This window comes from Chaetodon auriga, chromosome 10 (assembly GCF_051107435.1).
Source record: "Chaetodon auriga isolate fChaAug3 chromosome 10, fChaAug3.hap1, whole genome shotgun sequence".
Classification (NCBI taxonomy): domain Eukaryota; kingdom Metazoa; phylum Chordata; class Actinopteri; order Chaetodontiformes; family Chaetodontidae; genus Chaetodon; species Chaetodon auriga.
Window position 1 is genome coordinate 20,779,824 of NC_135083.1, and position 23,112 is coordinate 20,802,935.

Consider the following 23,112-nt stretch of genomic DNA (forward strand, 5'->3'; position numbering starts at 1 on the left):
ACGATATATAGATGCAGGCACTATTGTTATTATAAGTGGCTGGCAAATGGCTAAAACAAAGTTCCAGCTGTCTCACCATACATATATGCACAGTACATGCCTACAAGAGCCAACAAGTGTAATTCCTTTGCAGCAAAGTTTGTGTTGGTTGACCTGAGGAGGGTGCAGACACCAGGGAGTCCTGGCTGACAAGTGATTTAAGGAAAATTCTCAAATAAGAACAAGACAGGGACAGAAACTTTTACCTTAGAGAGGAGGTGTGGTAGACCCTGTTGCTAGGTATGACGCACTCTTTTAAAAGGTGTGATTGGTTGATTAAAAAAAATAATAAATAAACAAAAATGCACTCTCAGTGATAATGGGCACAGAACAGACAATGGCCTAATCATAGAATTTAGTCTCTTAAGACATGGGGTGATTATAAAATACTAGTTTATGTAATGAACATCTCCACTGAATAAATTATAAGTCATTCTTTCAAAGTATCCTAAAAATGTTTGAAAACACAGAAGTGGGAACATGTCTACTGAGATAAGATGGACCGCAAACATCATCCCTGCATGATCTAATCTGTATTGTTTCATTAACTCACTGTCATTCAGTGTTTGGGGAATATTTCTCCAACCTCTTTGTCTTTCTGCCTTTTTCTCATCTGCTTCAGAAACTCTTCAGCCTGTTAAAAGTCCTCCTGCCTTCTCCTAACAGGTTTTTCACCTTAGGAACTCTAAGGACTAAGATTCCTTTTGAATAATATTTATCTTTACCAAGATCTAGTCTTAACTGTAAGGTTGTAATGGGGAAATATTTTCTGAGAATTTCGTGACTAGGAGCAAGTCTTTGCTTACTATGAAGCTTTATGAATTCAGCCCCAGGCGTTTCACCAGCCAGCACCAGGAAGGTGCAGGCTTTCCTTCCGAGATCCTTCCCCGCTCCATACAGGCGCCAACCAACCAGAAGGAGTCAGTGGTGCAGAGAGAAAAGGATGTGATCCCTCACTGGATTCACATCCACAAACACTGCAAACTGAGATTAGTAGAATACAGAATTAAGCTAGTGGAACTACTAGCCGGCACTGAACCCCAGGTTTCTGCAGTAGTGACTGAGGATTGTGTCCCTGTTCCATCCATGTGCCTTCATTTACTGAACAACCCAACTAAGTCAACTAAGAAACATGCCTCAATGCATTTTGGCAATGGAAAATAAATGTTTCCTCTTTCAGCAAGGTGCTCATTCTGAAACTCAAAAGCACCTATTGACATTTGTCATGCTTGTTTGACAAATGATGCGTCACCTGTCAAGACACCACAATTCCTGTTTGTACACCCTCCACTCACCCGCACCTCCACCACATCTGGAAACACTCATATTAAGCCACAAGTCTATTATATTTCCTCAACTGCAAAACCTGTGTGCAACCATAGCCAATACATCTGTAAAATGTAGCGTTTGAAGAGTGCTGGTATGCAGTGGAGTTCCTGAGGACAGCAGGCGAAAGTTGATGAAGGACACTTAAGTATACATGTCAGAAACCTGGTCTGACGCAGGGTAAAGGCCAAAAAATGTGATGAAATGGCACAGCAAGTGGTCATGCCAAAGCTTAGGGGGCTGCTGGGACACACCTGCATGATGCCAAGTAAAATAACAAATAATTACAACAGGAGCTATCTTGTACCTTGTTGGAAACCGAGGAGGGCCGCAATGAATAACATTGAAAAATTGCTCGCCGACTTCAGGGAATGCTCTGAGTTGTTAATCATGCGCAAATATGTATCCCAAGAAAGACTAAAGGCAACTAAAGATGCATCAATCCCACTTGCTCTCACCTGATACTGACTCTGATCCCTAGTGCACAGTCCTGACTGACAGAGTGCTGTTTTTACTTTTGCAATTTAAAATCTGTGTGGAACCAATTGGGATCAATCGTCTGTCTTAACTTCACATCATTTTTAATTATGAGTCAATACACAAACATTCCATAAGGATAATCGTGTGTGCGCTTCGCAGTAGTGAAGCCATCCACCTATCTGTTAGTTACAACCATCAATCCATGAGGAAGATGGTCATGTTGGGCTGAGGACAGTCCCAGCTGACACTGGGCAAGAGGTGGGACACACTATGGACAGGTCACCCATCAATCACAGCGCTGACACATAGAGACAGGCAACCATTCACACTCACATTTAGAGTCACAAATTAGCCTAAATGGCTTTGGACTGTGGAAAGAAACCAGAGCACACGGAGAGACCCGGGTGAACACGGTGGTTTGAACCGAGGACCTTTGAGGTGATGGTGCTACTGCGCCAACGGGCCACCCCACATAGAATATTATGTTACTAATTTAAAGTAAGGATCCAATAAAAAATAATGTTTAAGTTGAAATGCTGAGTTACGACAAGATCTAAGATCAATCGTAAACTAACCCAAACAGTGACTCCAGATACCCTTTATATCCTCTGCTCTTGCGTGACAATGAATATTGTCCTTTCACACACACACTACATTTGAAGTAATTTTTCAAAAGAAGCTGGTGTAAACAGATGACGGAAGGTGCCAGACTTAAGGGCCTGAAGGAAATCAAACTTGACAGAATGTGATTGCATAACTTGAGAAAATGAGCTCATTTTAGTAAATAAGCATTTGTCTGTGACTCTCATGGGGTCTGATAAAGCACCATGCATCATTACAGCAACCAATTAAACAACTATTCCACAGTCTTCAGTAAACATCCAGGATCCAGGGACCATCCAGTATTCTGAGGAACACTGACGATATCACATGGGTATGTTGTGTATCCTTGGCCATCTAAATTGGACTTACAAATTACTAGTTGTTGTCAAATTATCAACATTCAAACACCAAATGATTAAGGCAAGGCCCTCCACGTCCCACCCCACACAAGCTGCCGAGGTATGCTAAAGCTGCCCAGATGTGGTTTCATCTGAGGAGACAAATCAGAATAAGGGCCTTCTCTCCTGCGGACCCTGGAGATTTCATTGTCCCTCAGCTGAAGCCATCTGGCTGCCAGCTCCAAGCACACACAGTCTAAACACATCCAGATGACAGGGCTCACATAGCGTTCTCCTCAAGTCAAAAACCCCATCAAACTATGAGCAAGCAGAAAACTTCTTGAAACCACCGTCAAGCCACTCTCATGTGCAGGCCCACAAGTATCACTTCCCTACTGAAACTTGTCTCTGATTTGCTCCTGTAAGACGTGGACAAATCACCGAGAAGAGCTTGAGCTTGACTTCTATCAACTGCAAAACCATCATGATATTATATCTTGCCATGAAATTCAGACAATGTGCTGCGCATCCTGAATCAGATTTCTTTGAGGTTTTATTCTAAACCCTGACTGAGGTTAGCATGTGGCTCTTTTCTACAGAAGGGAAGATCCTTGATGCTACATTCTAAAGGCACAGGAGCAGTCTGTAGACTCTGTCATGTAAACAAAATTACATAACATAACAACATATCTTACAAGACAAATGCAGACCCTTTGTCTTTAGGCCATATCCTTGGCCAAACACAGATTGAAATGTTTTGTCTTTCAGCTCACTTTATGACTGGGAATTTTTATTGCACCTTTTATTACAAAAACAGAGTACCGTACCCACTGCTATTCAACTATCTGTGACTAAAGGAGAAAGAAAAACAATCACATTAAACACTCTTAACTATCAAAGCATCGATAGTGATGGCATGTTTTTGGCATACCTTAATCAGAAATGATGCCTGAATAATTCAGACAGGGTGTGCTCTAGGTAGAGGCATGCTGTTAGATTTTCAGTACAAATCACTTTCTACTCATGTGTTTCAAGAGTGTAAAACAAAAGGACACTCTAAAGCAGCATGTATACACTACATTTGATTACTATAATACATTTAGCGATAATTACCTTGGGTCAGAGAACACCAAGACGAAGTAGAAACTTCAAAATGTTAAATTCCAAGAGGAAGATCCCCTCTCCTCCAATATAAAATCTCCCTCTCAACTAGTTTAAAGTAGCTTTTTCAATGAACAGAGAGCATGTTCCCAGAGGAAATTACAGACACTTTCCCCACAGAGGGGAAGATGTATGCGAAGCTCACAAAGTGGAAAAATCGGGCCTCACTGCTGGACCTAATCTAATCTAATTAGGAAGATATCCTTACTGATTTTTAGATCCTTGGCTTGCCAAGTGCTGACTCCATTCCTTAATGGTGAACATAATAACTTCAAAATGAGAATGGCCATCTAACCACTGTTCCAGGGTAGACTTAATCAAGGTCCAACAAATTGATTCCCTTTGTTCATCTTGATATATTTGTAAGTTTGGATAGGTCTTAAAAACATAATATTGGCAGCCCACAATGGGAGTATATTGATTCATCACTCAAAACAGGTGTAATTACACCTGTCCTGCTGGTTTCTGTACCTGTTTTATTTTGGCTAAAGGGTAGCACTTTCTAAGAATTCAAGAATGCAAACCTCTGTAAAAATGTAGTTTTGAACTGACTGAATAACAGCAGGTCTTGAAAGGACTGAAAGGTTGCCTGGGACTCTTCTTTTGGAGAAATGGTTGGTTTCTAATTATCCTCATTGGTTTATTATATCACAGACACCAGTGTAGCATGAACTCGCTTTATTTTCCTTCTCTGTCCAGAAAAGTTGCACCGATAATCCCATTCAGACATCAGTCACGGGCAATTACTCGATGATTGACATTAATGGGTCCCAAAAAACTCTTGTTTTTTCAGCTGCATATTTTGACAGAAAACGATACTGTACTACTGACTGTTGACATGTGAATCAGATGACAAATGAAGGTGGGCTTATTTCCTTAACCCCTTTCAAACACAGAGACAAATCAACACGCTTTACGTAAGGCAGCAAAATGAATTAAAACATCTGAAAAGACACTGAACCAAATCAAATAGAACACAATCAAGACAAAAAAAAAAAAAAAGTAATAGACAAAGTGACAAATGTTGGAGCATTCAAATATCCAACCAAAGTACAAAATTACTGCTACTTGACACTGACATCTCACCTCTTGTTTTTAAGAGTCTGCAACTGAATAAACATGACATCAACATCAAAAGCCAAAAACAAAAGAATTCTCTCAAACCGTTTGAAGCCCAGACATACGGTACTTCAATAAATGCTGTGACATAACCAGCGCTTCATCTTTCATTCAGATAACATCTCGACAAACAACACCATATCTGAGCAGTGTCAGTCAACACCATCTAAAATGAGGACCCAAATCTTAACCTTGTAATGTCTGAACACAACATAAATCTTCAAGCCTGGCAGGCACACATCATCTATGGAAGTAATAAATAACACGTTGTCATTATGGAACACAGATCTCTCTGCGTGTCAGACAGCAGCATCACATGCATCACTGCATGAGATAAGCATGAAGGCATAGGAAGTGGTTACCTCAGGCACTGCTTCCTTCCAGATTGTCCTGGGATGAGTGCGGCTAAAGGAGGGCTGAACTCATCTCTGACTAGCCCTTTGTCTCTTACTTCTTTAAAAACATCAAGACAAAAAGGTGGTTGTTTTGTCAGCGAGCAGATGCCGCAGCATGAGACAATACTTTCTCTTAGATCCTGAAAGAGAAAGACTTTGAGATGACCAAAATGAGCTCTCTCAGTGAATCTTATAATACAGCTTAGTGCTCTAGAAAGTGGCATTGTAAACAGGAAAGGGTAAGTAAGACATTACAAATTTGGCAAACAATGGCAAATGAACAAAAGGGTCGCTGTTGACATGGTATCCATAGAAAAAAGTTTTTATCCCTCTATTGTATATTTTTCTGTTTTTCTTCTTCCTCAAGTAGGTTAGGCATGTTAGAGGGCCATTGAGACATCAGCCGGAGAATCCATTCTACCCATGTTTACACCACACTATCACCACATTGGGACATGGCTGCTGAATGTGTCTCCTGGGTTCCTCACCTTCAGGTCAAGAGGCCAACAGAACAAAGCGCCTCCGGTGGCCCAGAACAAAAAAAATCCTGGCAGTTACCTCACTGGAATGCTGCTGTTGCTATGTGGACTAAGAGCTCCGTATACAATGTTTTTTAAAAAGACCTGAGTCTCCGCAGGCTACATACTGACTGTATTTTCAGTGAAATCATGCATTTAATATTTCCAGTGAAAGATTCCAGTCCTAAAATACTTTTACTTTGCTTTGTTCAATTGAAATTGATGAAATTCATGTTGTAATTGATTTTTCTTGTAAACAATGGAAGAAAAAGAAGTGGGCGCAGATGCATCATTTAAACAAAAGGTTTTCACCAGTGTAATGAAGTAGCTAAACTACAGCTGCTGGTCAAAGAGGCAAAAGTATTAATACTCATAGTATTTAGACTTACACTGTATTCAGACTCATTGAAGAATGCCTTCTAAATACTTCGAGACGGATATGGATATAGTTAAAGCTTATAAAGGTTCATGATAAAGACAAAGTGAGCTTTAATTAATGGCAAAACCTACTCAAATGCCCGAGATCACTCTCATAACCACAAAGCTAAAACACTTAATGGTTAGCAAAAAACAATGGAATCCCTTAGCAGCACAAGTGGCTTTTGTTTTCAATTCTGTGACGCAACAGCTTTTACATCCCACTGTCACGAAACGTCTCTCTGAAGCAGTGCCACATGGCCAACTGTGCTTACACAAAGCAGAGGGGACTGTTCTAGAGGGATAGTGGCTAATCCACCTTCTTCCCCTCGAGTGCTGTTTGTCCCCACTACCAGTTTGTAGGGTGGCGAGCAGACGGCCGCTGCCTGGCCGGCATCCACCGTACGACAAGAGACGCCACATGGTAGCCATCACCAGCTTCAGCCACCAGACCTCTTGATGGTCTGCCAGGGCATGAAGGCTGCCATTCTCAGAACTGAAGGATGCTCCGGTGCATAATCTCACCTTCATTATGGAAAATATGGAACAGTTTATTTTGGCTCTATACGTGACCAGGTTTAACTGAGTTGCAGATCACTAGCCACTGTAATGAAATTCAAACCCATGGTAGCTCAGCTGCGAGCCCTTGGCGTCTAAAATTAAGGCAATATCCATCCCATGGTGATTATATAATAGCTTAGAGGCACTGTCAGATGCTGAGAATTAAGATAGACTAAGAGGAAATAACAGTGAAGTACTGCAAACCAAAAATATTTATTTTTATAATGTAATCCATCAAAGCCGGGTGATGTCTTACATCAACAAACAAAATGGTACTTAAATTGTCTTCAACTTTAGTTCAAACTAAACAACAGTCAAAAAGTGAACCACAGTGAATCTGTTGCTTCTATGAAGTCTTTGTAATGCTGCCTAGCACTGAAGATTGATGTGGTAAAGGGGCTCTGCAGTAAATAATGAGCAGCATTGTACAGCCCTGTCTTTACAATCACAACTGCTGTCCTACAGTGAATATCAACACCGTTTTTCATATCTATTGGCTCATGTAGATGCCAAGGATCTGCATTACATTATTTCAGACTTCAAAGGCTAATCAAATCCATATTGCCACTTTCATTATCCACGATTAAAAAAAGGGAAATGTTACCTTAACTGGGATATATGTCGTCAATGTAAACACAGGATACATTAACGATTTGTGAAATACTGAGTGTAAACACCTCAAGAAAGCATAATGCCTTCAAATAAGCCCGAACTGAGACCAAATCCAAAGTGAGGATCTTCTGCGGCCAGCTGACAGGTGGAAGAGGTTGCTGTTAATAAAGATTATGTAATTCAAAGTGTTGAGATAGAAGCCCTGGAATCCACTGGCTCCTGCTTTCGCCTCCTGCCTTTCCTGTAATTGAAGCCATGAGTGCTCCGCTGACGGGCGGACCGTGGTGGTCACTGTTTGATTACAAAACCTTATTCCAGAGTATTTAGGGGCACAAGAGCTGTCCGTGAGCATATTCTGACTAAAAACATTTGTTATGTCAGCTTGCACTTATCAGAGATCGATGACTGCTGCAATTAGCACAGCGGGGTGTCCAACTTGTCTTAAAAGGCTAAGCAAAAAAATCTGTTCAGTGAAATGTGTGGGCTTTCCGAGGAAGTCGTATAAAGAAGGGGGCTTTGGTTAAAGTTTAGTGAATACCTCTACTGTAAAGAAGAGCCGTGCATTCTTCACACAGAGCCTGGTGAGACATAGTTAGACTGTAAATGGCAGTTAAACAAGCACCTGAGGGGAAAACAGTGTGATGGTAAACGTATAAAACAGCATCCAGCTGGACTTCAGTGTAGTAGTACTGAGTGACAGAGTCCAGGGCCAGAGGAAAGTGATGCCGCTGGGATGCATTGCTGGAGAGTGAGATGTGATTCAGTGAGCAGTTAAGGCAATGAGAAAATCCAGGAAGGCAAATTATCCACATTTTTCCAAAAGAGACTGACGCACATCAATGACTAAAGGTTAAGATTTACAGAGCGGTCAACAGGCACCACACGCCATCAAACATTACATTATTCAACAGTTAGGAACATCGGCCAACTGTATTATGTGTGTAGAATATTATGTAAAGAGAAACTCATGTGGAAATGATAAAAATAGAGCAAAAACTCAGATTATCTGAAATGTAAGAGCAGTAAGCTTTCTGCTGCTCTATGCTGGCTACAGAGTGGGAAATTGTCTGAGCTGTATTTAACATAACACTGATTTTAAATGAATTACCTTTAAATAGTTTCTCTGTGTTAGATATCATCTCAAGACTTTAAAACAATGGAAAGGCAAGACTGAACATCCAGGAGAAGATTATGTGGTGACTAAGTTAGCCTGCATGTTACAGTCATCACATTTGTTTGCTGTTATTATGCTAAAAGCACCAGTAGGTACAAGTGACTAACTTGGGGCTAACCAACATTATGGAAAATTATTGTTATTATTTCTTAACAAATGTGGAGAGAGGATCATGTTTAGGATCTAATCAGAGTTCAGAATCAGTCTGGCTATTAAAACACTGCAGCAAACTGAACATGAAGGCGGCCTATTATGTTTGTATAAATGCCATAAATGGCTTATTGCTCCCATATGCATCTTAAATATCAAACAATTACAGGAAACTAAAAGCACGTGTCTACATGAAAACAATTAAATTAGATTAGATTAAAAAAACATGCAACAGGTCGGGGGGAAATTGCTGAGCGATGACCAGTTGTAAAAAGTGGCCAGGGAACAAAATGCCTGGGGAAAGGAAGAGCTATACATATCCAAATATTTCACTTCGACACTAAGACGCATCAAAGCTTTAACAGCCCATTACATAATTATGTAATATTTTGGAATTTTGGGAAAGTCATACTTTCTTATTTGTGCTCCAAACCGCAGTTCCCATGACACAAAGATGATGCTGAGCAGAACAATCTAAACTGTTTCCTTATTTGTTCGCCTGCCCAAGCGAGGAAAAGTGAGGAATGTCTGCCAAACATTTGGCAGGAGGGACACAAAGAGCCGGAGGTTTCTTTAAAAAAAAAAAAAAAAACAAGGCGGTGCAAGATTATGGTCAATTCCAAAAAGTTGGGACACTGTGTAAAACATAAATAAAACAGAACGTGATAATTTGCTAATCTATTTTGACATATACTCAATTGAAAACAGTACGAAGACAATATATTTAATGTTTTGCATTTGATGCAGCAACACGTTTCAAACAAGTTGGGCCAGGAGCAACTAAAGACTGAGAAAGTTGTGGAATGCTCCAAAAAACCTGTTTGGAACATTCCACAGGTAAACAGCTTTATTGGTAACAGGTGACAGTGTATAAAGGACATTAGTACATGGACTCAGGAACACTTTGAACACATTGCCGATAAACACAGTTCATTTGCAAATGATTGCATTCTGTTTTAAGTTATGTTTTACACAGCGTCCCAAAATCTTTGGAAATAGGGTTGTAGTAAGATGGTAAAGGAAAGTTTCGAGTTTTTCAGGTGTTTTTGCTCTGCAGTTATAATACTGTATTCTATCAATCCGATCTTCCCCCCAGCTCACTGCTTTGGGATTTCTTGGGTTACATAAACTCATATAACTGAACAACATCACTAAATGACTACCCATGGGTGCACTGACAAGTGCACCCATGGGTAAAGTGCAGTACATGGTAGTAATTTGGATCACAAATTCAAATGCAAGCCGTAGAGACACATGATCAATTCCGAACATTTGTCCATATTCATACCATATAAACATTGATTTTTAATACAAATATATACGTAGGTCTTTAAAGACTTACACAAAGTAGTTCAATGGTTTAATACATACACTGTACTTAACGGTGTGTTGTTGACATTATCATCTATGTATGTGCAAATGCCTCCATTCCTGCCTTTTCCAGACAGTTCATTCCTGTCCATGTGGAGAAGGGAAAACCCATAAAGTTTAAGTAAAAACTGACAGGAATGTCCTGGTTCAGCCATGTCTCAGTTAACACAACTCCCTGTATTTACAGAATACTCTGGCACTTTTTCACACAGTGGAGTATCACAGAAGTCATGCATGATCTGTTGTCTCAATGCCCAATGCATACTCTGACAGGCCTCAAAACCCCATAACCATCCCTTTGGCCTGATCTCCAAAGGCATCTCCTCGAAACTGGCAGGGCTGGCAGCTCCTCAGGGAAGCTGGGATGAGATAGAAATTCCACAGAGTGGAGATTCACGAAAGCCTCTCTGATGTCTGATATTGCAAAGGTATTATTTTCACCCCCAACCAGTGATTGGTATGTCAGAAATTTTAAAAGGACAGATGACCCAAAAGCAGGAATTTCGCAAACATTGTTATTAAGCCACACAAACGGACCACATTCAGCAGCGGATTGTAAATGGGGGTTTAAACCACCAGAAAACACCACAAGGACAAGACTTTCACAGGTACAAGGCTGTGTTGTATCTTCTATAGTTGTGGGTAAGGGTGTGAAAATCATATCATTCACAATAATATCAGTATAACTTTTTATATGATAAACAAAAACATCATATAGTGATAATAATATTCCAACTTATTCATGTAATGATGTCATACGGTTTACGCATAGTAACAACAAGCACAGCTGAAAGCAAAGGTAACACTGAAGGAGTTAGTTCCACAAAGGTGAGCCACTGCATGAGTGTGGAAGTGCTTTGGTTACAAAAGATCAAATGTACAACAAACCACGGTAAAATGTAAGAAAGGCAAGAAGAATGTAACAACAAAAGGGGGCAATACAGCAAACTTCTTTCACCATGTCCAGTAGAAGCACCCAGTCAAGTACAAGGGGAGCAAAAAATCCGACGAGGAGAGCTCAACAGCTGATCTGAGTTCTAAACCAAAAGTATTTTTCATTTGTCATATTATCAAGAATACAGTTACTGCAGAAATAGCCCATCAGCTACCTGAGTGTGGTCTCTTCTTCTTTTTTGTCAGTGTACAGGCAATTCCAGTTCAATTTATCTGAATTAAAGAACTAAAGATTAAAAACAATGATTGATTAACTGTCTCTTAACCGACTGATCTTTTCAACTGTAGTGGAGTGACAAAAAAAAGGAAACTGGAATATTAATGACTATGTTTGGATGATTCCAGTCTTTCATGTGCTTTCCAGTGCTTCCAGTATTTCTGTGAAATGATTCTACAGCAGTGGCAAACATGAAAACCAATGCCAATGATGTCTGTGCTAAAACAAAAGACAAAATACAAGCAGCTGACTGCTTCTGTTACTCATAAAAGTCACAAGGATATCACTTCATTTTGTTGCCCTGTGGTTCTCTACTGGTAACAGTATACCATTTTAGCTACTTTAAAAAATCCAGTGCATGTGTGATGGCAAAATGTTAAGCCTTCAAACATGTACACGGCATATTCAGATTTTGTCTGCCTGCTCCTGAGCAAATTCTCTCCATTTAATGCAAACTGTATTTAGGTTTAATTTTATCCTAAAGGTTTCGCTAAGCCTTTCTCCTTCTATCAACCTCAGCCTTTTGAAACTGGAGGAGGCTCCGTACAAAACATGCCTGCTTCAACATCTGCCAAAAAGGAAAGCATCAATAGAACACTTAACCTACAATTAAGAGTACTTAGCGACTTCACACATCTCTTGGCATGTGAAGACCAAATTTACTGAAGATGTGGTCAGCCTCAAGGAAATAGTAAAACCTGTCATTAACAGCCTAATTTAAGTGTGAAGACGGGGAAGGGAATTACATACAACTGTTCTAACAATGCTTATGTGTACCAAAATCATTTTAAATGAAATAGATATTCAAGAGCTCAATTTTCATACTGTAACAAGTGGTTCATAACTGGATTTGTAATGAGTTCAGGCAGTCAGATTTGTTTTGCTTCCTCAGCTCCTTATGTTGTATGTCTTCGAGGCAGAGGTGAAAAAAAAGACTGCCCAGAAAGCTTCAACACCTGACAAAAAGAGGAGAAACGTGGGCAGAACTTCTGTGGAATGAGTGAAAGTAAGATGAGGGGAGAGGCAAAGGGGGGTAGGGGGAGGAGGGATGGGAAAGGTCCTCCACCCTGAAGGTTGGAGAGGGTCAGCACGGTGAGTGGTGTGCACCGGGAGAGAGGGGGAGGACCCACACGCAAAATATTTAAGATGTTCAGACAGAGGAGGACTTCACAGAGGAAATAAGAGCCTGAGTGAGCAGTTGGTCAAAGAGGAGCTCCAACTCATCTGGTCCATTCGATATTTCCAGCAAAGACCTTCTACAGAGACTGACTGCATTCAACTCCGAGAGCAATCAGACGCACCTGCGACAGAGTCAAAATCTAGATCTTTTGTATAGAAATGGCAAAGGTAAATTTGACCATAGTAGCTTTGGGGGTCACTCTGCTTCTTTTGGCAGAGACATGGGCCCAGAATCCCAGGAAGAAACTGGCACCTCCAAAGCCTCTCAAGGCTCAGTGCTGCGATGAGGTGCGCTCTCTCAAGGTGCAGGTAGCCAATCTAACCAGCCTCCTCGAGGAGCTGAGTCGCAAGCAGGAGACAGACTTGATGAATGTTGTGAGGCAAATAATGGAGCTGGACAAGCAGAACCGGCAGCAAGAAGCCCGGGTCACAGAGGCAGAGAGCAAGTACTCAGAGATCAACAACCGTGTGGAGATCATGCAGCTGCAGACCCTCCAGTCTGCCACTCAGACTTCATCAGGTGAGCATAAACACAATTGAGTAGAAAGCTAAATGGTATACTGGCCAAAGTGTTTATGTGCTGCTGGTTCTGGTCATAACATCTCAGTAATTTTCAGTTTAACAATGATTTTTGCTGAATGCAATCCACATGAAAGCAATTTACATGAAGAAAACAGTCTTAGAGAGAGTTTGTAAAATGTTAACACATGGTAAAACTGATCCCTCAGTGACTCTAGTGTGTCTTTCTCTCTCCAACCTGTTGAGCAGTTGCTGTCAAATTCACGCTCCTTATATTAATATTATTTGCACACATGGACACAGATTTTAGATATGACTGAACTTCAAATGTACCATTTGTCAACCAACCTTTGTAGCCTGTAGTCTGTTTTGAATGAAAAACAGCTGTTTATGAAATTTTGTTTTGTTCAGTTTGAATACATTACAGGGGTTTCTTTTCATTGAGAGGAGTACCCATTTCTAAATTGACCAAGTCCAGTAAATAACAAGCAGAGAAAATCAAAAGCCATAATTTCACTGGAATGTAAGTACCTACATTTTCCAAAACAGTCCCCAAATAGGCCAACTAAGCACACACAACAGTATATATTTATTTTAGCAGTGAAAAACTATAATCAGCCTTGTCCACTGCTTCAAAGGTCTCCAACAACTGCTGTAAATTGGCCATGAGGTAGATTACAGTGCACACACTTATTGGAGTTGCCTGACAGCAGCCAAAAGCATTAATTTGGGGCTGTAGAGTCCCATCTGCAGGGCTGTCAATAAAGAGCACCATGAAAGCCAAATCATCTCCCACATTCATCTCAACTTTAACACACCACTAATCAGCAGTGGCTGCTGCAGAGAGGTTAACCAGGCATGACGTAGTTTATTATTTCAATACCTTAACTGTGTGGTCTAACAGGGCCACATTTATGTCACTGGCAAAGGGAACACAGAGGCCTTTTTAAAACTTGAGTAAATTAGAGACAGGAGAGCAGAACAGGAAGGGATGCAAAGATTAGAAGAAGTGGAAGGTCTCCATCTCTTTTTCTTTCACAGACTTTTTAAAGTATTGGGCTCATTGCTCTGTAGTGATCTCATAGCTCTATTAATGGCATCACCATACTGTGACAGGAGTAAAAGAGGGGAGCTATGCTGCACATATTCCTTTCTGTTTTGATGTATTTTGCTCTCGGTGGGGGTAAAGGTCATTTCTTCTTCTGTCCAATCACTCAGATATCCATTAAGCTGCTTGAATTTATGACATTCACATTTTTAAAAAATGCACATGAAGCTGCATATGGTTTTGGCATAACTGAAAAAAATCTTTTTTCTTTCCAGATGCCATATATGACTGCGCATCCCTCTACAGCAAGAACTACAAGATCTCTGGCGAGTACAAACTTCCTAAAGACGACTTTCTGGGTACACCTGAGCTGAATGTAAGTTGCACATGAGTCTTGTGTACAGCACAACCTCTTTGTTGTCTACTTTTCTGTAGAGCTCTTCTCTGCATTCTATTAAGTTTTGGTAAATACTTCTAGGTCTTCTGCGATATGGAGACAAATGGAGGTGGTTGGACTCTGATCCAAAGGCGCAAGGTCGGCCTGACATCATTCAACCGAGACTGGAAGCAGTACAAAAATGGATTTGGATCCATTCGTGGAGACTTCTGGCTGGGCAATGACCACATATTCCGTCTAACAAGGCAGCCCAGTGTGCTCAGGATCGAAATGGAGGTACATATTGGAAAACATGGCACACTAACGAGCAACAATTTGTAAACCACGCACAATCTATTTCATAGCCAAAAGTACGCCAGCATAAACACAGAAATAATTTATTCCAACGGGTAACGAGCATAAGAAAATTACTAAAAAAATCAAACTAACTGTTAGAAACGTTCCATAGACCAGGAGGGTCAATATTCTCTGGTTCTATAACTGGCCCTTTCTTAATCATGTTATATGTCATTTCAGGACTGGGAAGGACAGACGCGCTATGCTGAGTATGGCTTTTTCACTGTGGGTAATGAGCTCAACAGCTACAAGCTCTTCCTTGCCAACTACAGTGGAAATGCTGGAGACTCCCTGCGCTACCACAACAACACCAACTTCAGCACCATTGACAAGGACAATGACAAATGTGTGGATGACTGTGCTTCTCGGCGCAAGGGTAAATTATGAGAGCAAACCCAGAACAATCCATGTAGTCGTTTACAGTACACGTTACAGATATATATGTAAGGTGTAGCTGTGCACTTTTTTCCCCTCCAATTAACAGTAAGTCTAATTCTTTTCCTTCATGTCTTTCCAGGTGGTTACTGGTACAACTGCTGCACTGACTCAAACTTGAATGGCATTTTTTACCGCTATGGTGAGCACACAAAGAGCTCAGATGGGATCACTTGGTACGGCTGGCACGGATCCAACTACTCTCTCAAGAAAGTGGAGATGAAGGTCCGGCCAGTCGGTTTTCAACCCTGAGTACTTCAGCTGCATGTCCTGGATCAAGACCATACGCATGAATGCTGGGAGATCTCACTAATACCTGTTCAACCAAAGTGTGGCTATCCCGGGAGGGGGACAAGAATGAAATGTTGTCTGGTTAAATTTCAGTAAGATGAATGTGTAATGTTTTTGCCATGTTTGATTGTAAATTGTAGTTCATTTTGTGTATTTATCAGTAAGATATTTTATTTTTTAAAAGCTTTGATAGATGGTTTTTTACCACTGTCCTGTATGGGTTACTGCATTTTGACTTCTTCTCTCATTTGTCTTCAAAGCACTAGGATGTATTTTTAGTTAACATAAGCCATCTCTGGGTAGTAGCAAGAATCGGTCCAGACTGGTCTGGTTCAGATATAAATCATCAAGGACTGGTAGTAACTAATTAAAAAGGATCTTTGCAAGTTGCCGGAATGGGACCAACCACCAAAGGCATTTCTATGAATTACACTGCATTTTATTTCAAAACCCTAACCATTGATTATGGAAATGTGTAATTTGTAAAATGTGTACAGCTCTGTAATTATGTTGTTTTATGTGATAGAAAATAAACATATTTTTTAAAAGAAACAAGATGCATAGCCCATCTCTAACAGATAATTCAACATGATTCGCTTGACTTGACTTGAAATGTGTCAAACTCAATGACAGTCTCAATGCAAATCAAGGCTTTGTGTTCATTCATGTCCCAAAATGGCAACGTATTTTCCTTGAGCCATGACCTGTGACTCTTGGGTCATCTCCTGACATTCTGGCCAAAGGTCCTTGGGCACCTAAGGCAAATGCTGGAATGAAGACCACACACATTCTGCCATCAAGTTAAATGCCCCTAGGTTTACTGCCCTGAAGACAATGACACCATTTTGCTATGCTTTGAACGCAACAATGAATTCCTTAGAGCATTCAAATACCTACAGAGAGGGATCACGGCCTATACAGGCTCGGTGGTAGGCTTAGTCAGATTCTCTTCCGTTTACAAGGTGACACATTCAGTAAGGGTAAACATCTAATTAAAGCTGGACATTTATTCTTTCCTTTAGAAGAAATGACCACAGAGGAATACAGAGCACTTAAAAAAGGCCTTTGGATGGTGACATATGACCTGGTCTTTCTATTTTACGGTTTAAAGAATTCAAAGTTGTGTCCCCAACAACAAAAACAGACCTTAAACAGTGGTGGACGGTCTAAGTGCAATTATAAGAGGTCAGTTACTCCTGACGTAAACCTTTATGTTCCCATAGAGGGCACAACACAGTTCCAATGACTAGCATGCTTCATTTCGGAAACCTAACAGCTGCAAAGGTGCGTAGCTATTTTTAAGGGAAGTGAAACTTTAGTGAATAGGGCTTCCAGAAGTTGTAGTTATTTGATAACAATATGGGAGAGTGGGAGAGTGATTTGACCACTCGGCTGCTTCAGCAGGTATTAAACCCAAAGAATCATAGAAACTATGGTCTGGAAATAGGTAGCACCATCTAAAAATGTTTCAAAATAATTCAATGGGCTTAGTTCAGTCTTAGCACACTGTATTTATTGTGTGTGTGTGTGTGTGTGTGTGTGTGTGTGTGTGTGTATGCATATATATATAGGTCCTTGTGATTTCAGTATCTTACGTCCACCTAATTTTCACCTGGAATGCAAATTTTATGTAAACCGACAATCCTAAGCATCTCCACCCTGACTTAAAGTAAGCTGTAATGCAATCCACTATAACAGCTCTGCAATAAATGCTTTTGGACATTGTGATGTTGTTGAAGTGAATTGAATTACATTGCTTTCCTGCTATTTATATTTCTATAAGCATTACCACACTCCATAAGGTACAATAGATTTCATGATATGAGGTGGTCTGTCTGTTATTTATCAGATGTAATCCGCACCTCTGATGCAGTCACAACAAAAGTAAAACATCCTAAGGTTAAGAAAGGTAAGAACAACGCAGGCCTACTGGATTGAACTACATTGCACAAGTGTAACTCTTATTGTGTCCACTCCCTTCCACTCATACATTAAGTCCATTTGAGCGGCTGACAGGTAAAAACAAACAATGCACAAAAGCCACACTGGCTGGCGGGCATAAGATAAGATATTGCTGACTAGTTTTCAGCCTTCTATACATCCGAACATACTAAACTATATTTATAATTCCATTTCTAGGCATTTCCATGGTGCCCAGTAACATCATGGCTACACATTTATTATTACCACATAGTCCAGATGCAATAATGCCTGAATCCATAGTTACACTGTAAATGAAGGAGCGCTTTACTTTTACAGACCTTTAGAATACCTATCACGCAGCTTTCACCCCATCATTAGATTCGACCAGATATTATCAAACTCAACAAAATTTAATAAAACAGAAAAATTGTACAAATCCATCTCAGTCCATTTATAGCCACTGCATGATGTACCAATAACACCATTGGCCAAATGCTCAATTAATAGTGTTCCTCTGTTGTTGGGAATAATAGGGAAAATGTGACCAATTTCCTGGCTCTATCCAAAGCTATAAGGCATAAAATACAGACAGACCACAAACTAATTCTTGCGAGTTGCTTAAAATCCCTCACACATTTTTCATACCAGGGACAACTCATAAAAGTAGTACTATTACAAGTATGACACTCAGATTTAATACCTGGAATTTTAACTGAATATCCATATGACAGAATACAAAAAACAATTCCTGAAATAACTGTAAGCTCATCTACAAACACCATGACTCATCAGGAACTAAAAAAGCAGTGACGATGCCTCCTCGTCATCAAGACCTGTGCATCAGATACCATGGCTTTTCTTTTGAATACAACGACGACTCAGTGGAGCCAGGTTTACGCAGTGCTTTTTGCACACCAGCCTCTAGATCTTTTATGGGAAATCCTGGAGAGGTGAGAACCAGATGGGGATATTGAAAACACCAGAGTGCCGACTCCCATCATTCATCATCATCAAGGCTCCTGAGAAATTGAAAACAGGCCCCTAAGAAACACAAGTCCAGACACTCATAGATGAAAAGGAGGCAAGCGTCCAATTAGATGCCTGGAAAACAGATTTCTCCATGCAATGCCAAAGGCACAGAAATAAAGAAAGATGAGAAAAGGGGATGGAAAAGATGACAGAGGATATCTAAGGGTTATGGGACAGGAGGATATGTGCAATATGATTTCTTTATATATTTACTAGATTAAAAATGTACATTGAGGGAATAGCTTAACGCTTGTCTTTACGCAATATGGAGGCACCTGTCGAACTTAGTTTTTGTGACGAGGATGACTCTACACCAGCAGGATGAGAACAAAGAAATGACTTCCCACTGACACTGGATTATGTTATGATCCCGAAGCTACCAAGAAATGATTTGCCATAAGCAAGTCCCAACTCTCAAGAATGTACGCCCCATGTACAGAGGCCTCAGCAGTGGCCCGGCTTCGATTCCAGCCTGGGGCCCTTTGCTGCGTGTCTTCCCCTCCTCCCCTCTCCCTCCCCTCCTTTCCTATCTCACTACAGCTGTTCTATCAATCTATCCAATAAAGGCTAAAAAGCCCCCCCCCCCCAAATTAGGCAGACTTTTAAATACAGTCATTTCTTATTTGTCCTGTTCATGTACAGAAAAAACGAGCTTGCTGTTTTCAGTAAAATACTGTGATAAAGAAAGACTGAGTTCAATGTGTCACCATTTAGAATGGGGGTTGTTTCTGAGGTTTTCAGATTTCCTACCTGATAAGAGACTCCAGGATTAGAGGAGAAGGACCTTTCTGAAACTCCAGCTCTTTGTAATGCAGAGCCTTGGCATAGGCACGACACTTGGCAGCTCTCTCGCCCAGCAGCACAATTCCATTATCATCTCTGAGGGGCAACGGGCCCTGGAAAAGGAAACAACTTGTATGACATAACCAAAGTTCTTTGCTAAACAAAATTAAGCTGTAATGAACAGTTGTCTGTGACCTCTACTGTCCTCTATCGACAATTATTAGGGTTTGCACCATCAATACAAGCTATTACTCTGCCAAAATCTTCAGACTCAATTACTGAGAATCATTGGAATAAGGTTGTTTGATGTAGCATTTACATGATTTGTATTAACATGCCTTTGTAATTGAGTTAATGTGAAAAAGTCTGGTAGCCTGCAGGAATATGCTTATGCTTTTCACTCCACTGGATCAGAAAAGTACATTTTCCATGTGTTTCTAGTGCGGCCTCACAGCAGGAGGGAGCCCTGCTATATTATGACCCAACCATGACAGTCCCTGCCCTCAGCCTAACAGTATCATAACTACACTAATTAGCTCAACATGTGTGGTCAAACAGTAGACTAGAAAGTGCTGTCCTCTTCGGTTCCCATTCAGTTGTCTTACTGTAAGATCAACCGAGCAATGTGATGTACAATAGTGATTCAATGTATCACATTTGTTGTCAGTGTTGAGTTGACATTAACATTAAAAATTAAAGTGGATCAAGTTACACAGATAAAGCTGTCCCCGTGCTTTTGCTGCTTGTCTGTTTGAGGACGGTCGTATGGTAAAGCTGAAAACATGCTACTCTGGACACTATAACCTCAAAGTGGGCTAACCAAAGCTAAGACTGTTAAGTTGCTTATGCCCATTCTAAATGTTTAATGCACTAGTAAGAGTTGTGCTTCTGCCAGTTTAAAAGGATGGTCACTGTAACCATTAGATTTATAGTTAACGCCTTGAGTAAGCAGCATTACACCAGTGGAGGAGCAGTTACCTTCAGTCTAATGCAGTAATAATGCCATACTATAACTGAGTTATCATGCTCATAAATGTACTAATAAAGCAGTTTCATATAAACTGACTGGCATTAGTGGCTCCACAAAATTTGAGACTGAATGGGGAAAACTTGGATGATTGTTCTTGCATTGATAAATTTACCTCTATGCAGATTCTGTTACTTGGAGTCTTAAACTTTGCTTTGTATCTGGCTCCTAGTCTGCAGATACATTGATAACAAAGGAAGACATCAAATTAACTGAGCCAAGTCCAGATGAGGTTTGAGTGGTGCTGCTTTGCCAGCTGGAGACCCAAGTACAACCTATTTTCAAATGGCATTTCAACAGCATGTAGTGCATGTAATGCCAGGCATGTTCTTTTTATAAACAGTTTGTTTGGAAAGCTCAAAACGACGAGTTATAGTTGAGTCATTCGTAGCAATGAATAACATCTAACCATTGTAGATTTATGATGGGCTGTTTGAGATCTTATTCATCGCCCCTTTAAAAATGCACCATCTATGATCATAACCTTGAATTTAGAAAACGCAACTTCAAATACAGACCTGGAGGCACCATAAAAAAACACAGCATGTGCAATCCATGAGTCCAAACACAGTGATTCTGTGGTGAAAGTAGCTCCTGATGTTCAATGCTAACCTTGTCACTGTGCTCCATGAACTCGGCCAGGTTGAGCAGAGTCTGTGTGACCTCAGCAATGTCCTGGGACGTGAGCGCTAACTCAATGCTGCGGATGAGCTCATCCTGCTGGTCCTCGCTCAGCTCAGACCAACAAGACAGGAAGGCCGCGTTGAACAGGTCCCTGTGGACCACAGAAACATCATTTACACACTAAAATGTGACACAGCATTAACATGTTTCGAAAAGAGGCAAAATGAAATTGTGAGACAATCAAATCACTGTGTAGCCAGATTATTCTATATCGTTAAAAAAAAAAAGACAGTGTATAACCAAGTACAGTTTTGTTTTATAGCTAGAAGACGGAGCACAAGCAGTACTTTTCTGTAACAATCTGGTTAATATTCACAGGTACACACAGTCACATCTGGAAAGCAGTAGGCAGTGCAACTAGTCTTGTACCACTGGTACCACTGGTAACTGATGGCCGGTGGTGCAATGTTTCAAGCTCTGTCTCTGTGTTAACAGGGGGTTTATGTGAATGTTTTTAGCTGTTCTATCACAGAACCGAGATAAGAAAAAAGTAAAGGAAGAATAGAAGGAAGAGGAACTGAGCTGGACAGGTAGACAAGACAGAGGTGGTGTACCTGGCAAGAGGGATGTAGGTTTGGGCCAGTGACCAGCACGATCGCAGAGCTGGAGAGGATGACTCCTTGAGCAGGACGACACTCAAGCGCCTCAGCCACTCCAGCCAGTCATCTTTGGAAACCTTCCTAGCAGCACCCCAAGCCTGTAAAGAGACAGAAATCATGCATCTCACTGGGAACTACGTGGGAGGAACACAGTTCCACCAGACCCTGAGTGTCACAGGTAATGTGTGTGGGATGATCTGGCTGAGATACACGCGCAACATTTTTGCTAGTAGTCCTTAAATGTTCCAAAGAACGGAGCAGGATTCTCCCAAAAGACTGCCTCATTTTGGATTTCACTGATGGTGATGTAGAGTGCTGTGTAATGAGTCAGTCTTCTCTGTGAAGGCCATGATTATATCATTTTTATACTCAAACCTCTCAGTGACCCCTTGAGCCCTGCATGGAAGCATCTGAATTCACTGTGTTTCTCAGCTTGTTAGTTCAGGTTTTTCCTTGTATTCATCTCTGGTCTGTATGTCATCACCACAAGTAAACGATGGGCTTGTACACAGAACTGTTTACCGAACACAATCACAATACCTACAGACTACGACTATAGGGTGAAATAAACACTGGACTTGTGTATGTTACCTTTTACAGAGAAAGTATAAATCAGGCACCAGTTTAAAAAGCAAAATGTCAGATACTCCTTCTGACCTTCTGAAGCGCAGTGGTGCTGACATGAAGCTTCTTCATCGGCCCCGCCTCTACTGGCCCGCTAACCAGAGCATCACCTTGGTTACCACGAAGCTGCCGATGTTGGAAGATTAGAGGGTCCTCTTCTTCCTCTGCCAGAGTATAACCCTATTATGACCACAAACACATGCATGCATACACACACACACACACACACACACACACACACACACACACACACACACACACACACACACACACACACACACAGACAAACACAAACACAAACAAACACACCCAGCCACAGCCCACACACAGACAAACAGTTCATTCAGGCCTCAAAGACGTGCATTTCCTTCCTGAGGGGTATGTGTTGATAAAGCATGGTAATGGTTTGCTTATGGTGCACTGTGCATAAAAAAAGTTCTGTTTATCTATGATTATGTCATCTCTCGCTTGAACATGTGCATTTACTCTGTGTCAAGAGCTATAATGTTCTGGGCCCAACTGGGCAAGATGAAAAGCACAATGAACACATGCTCAGGAACTCAGGAGATGGCTTGTTGGAAATGTGTATAGTATGAATTGGTTTATTACATTTTTGACAAAACCTGGATGTCTGGGCTTACCTTAACAATGCGACATATGAGTATGTCATAACGCTGGTGGTTGATCCTGTGCTTCAGCATCACTTTGTTCACCATAGGGATGAAGATCTGGTACTGAAAATAAGAGGGAAGGGAAGGAGAGTTAATAAAGGGATGCATGCGTGCTTTATGTGGTTTCGTCTT

At 40.8% G+C, this 23,112-nt stretch overlaps 2 protein-coding genes across 2 annotated transcripts in view; one reads left to right on the top strand and one right to left on the bottom strand.

Annotated features, from left to right (window-relative positions):
* mtor (mechanistic target of rapamycin kinase) overlaps positions 1-23,112 on the bottom strand; it is an 80,293-nt gene that overhangs the window by 33,245 nt on the left and 23,936 nt on the right. Inside the window, exons 24-28 of the mRNA XM_076740553.1 lie at positions 22,951-23,043; positions 22,343-22,489; positions 21,641-21,783; positions 21,015-21,177; positions 19,343-19,488 (exon numbers count right to left, since the gene is read on the bottom strand). Of these exons, the coding sequence (XP_076596668.1) occupies positions 19,343-19,488; positions 21,015-21,177; positions 21,641-21,783; positions 22,343-22,489; positions 22,951-23,043 (692 nt within the window). The remainder of the gene's footprint in view (positions 1-19,342; positions 19,489-21,014; positions 21,178-21,640; positions 21,784-22,342; positions 22,490-22,950; positions 23,044-23,112) is intronic.
* Positions 12,590-16,152, top strand: angptl7 (angiopoietin-like 7). Its single transcript, XM_076741476.1, has 5 exons — positions 12,590-13,134; positions 14,457-14,557; positions 14,660-14,854; positions 15,095-15,290; positions 15,432-16,152. The coding sequence occupies exons 1-5, from the start codon at positions 12,774-12,776 to the stop codon at positions 15,599-15,601; spliced, it is 1,023 nt and encodes a 340-aa protein (XP_076597591.1). The 5' UTR covers positions 12,590-12,773; the 3' UTR covers positions 15,602-16,152.

Coding starts and splice junctions, on each gene's coding strand:
- angptl7 (XM_076741476.1), top strand. CDS start 12,774: ATGGCAAAGGTAAATTTGACCATAGTAGCTTTGGGGGTCACTCTGCTT. Junction 13,135..14,456: donor TGCCACTCAGACTTCATCAG/GTGAGCATAAAC, acceptor TTTTCTTTCCAG/ATGCCATATATGACTGCGCA. Junction 14,855..15,094: donor TGCTCAGGATCGAAATGGAG/GTACATATTGGA, acceptor ATGTCATTTCAG/GACTGGGAAGGACAGACGCG.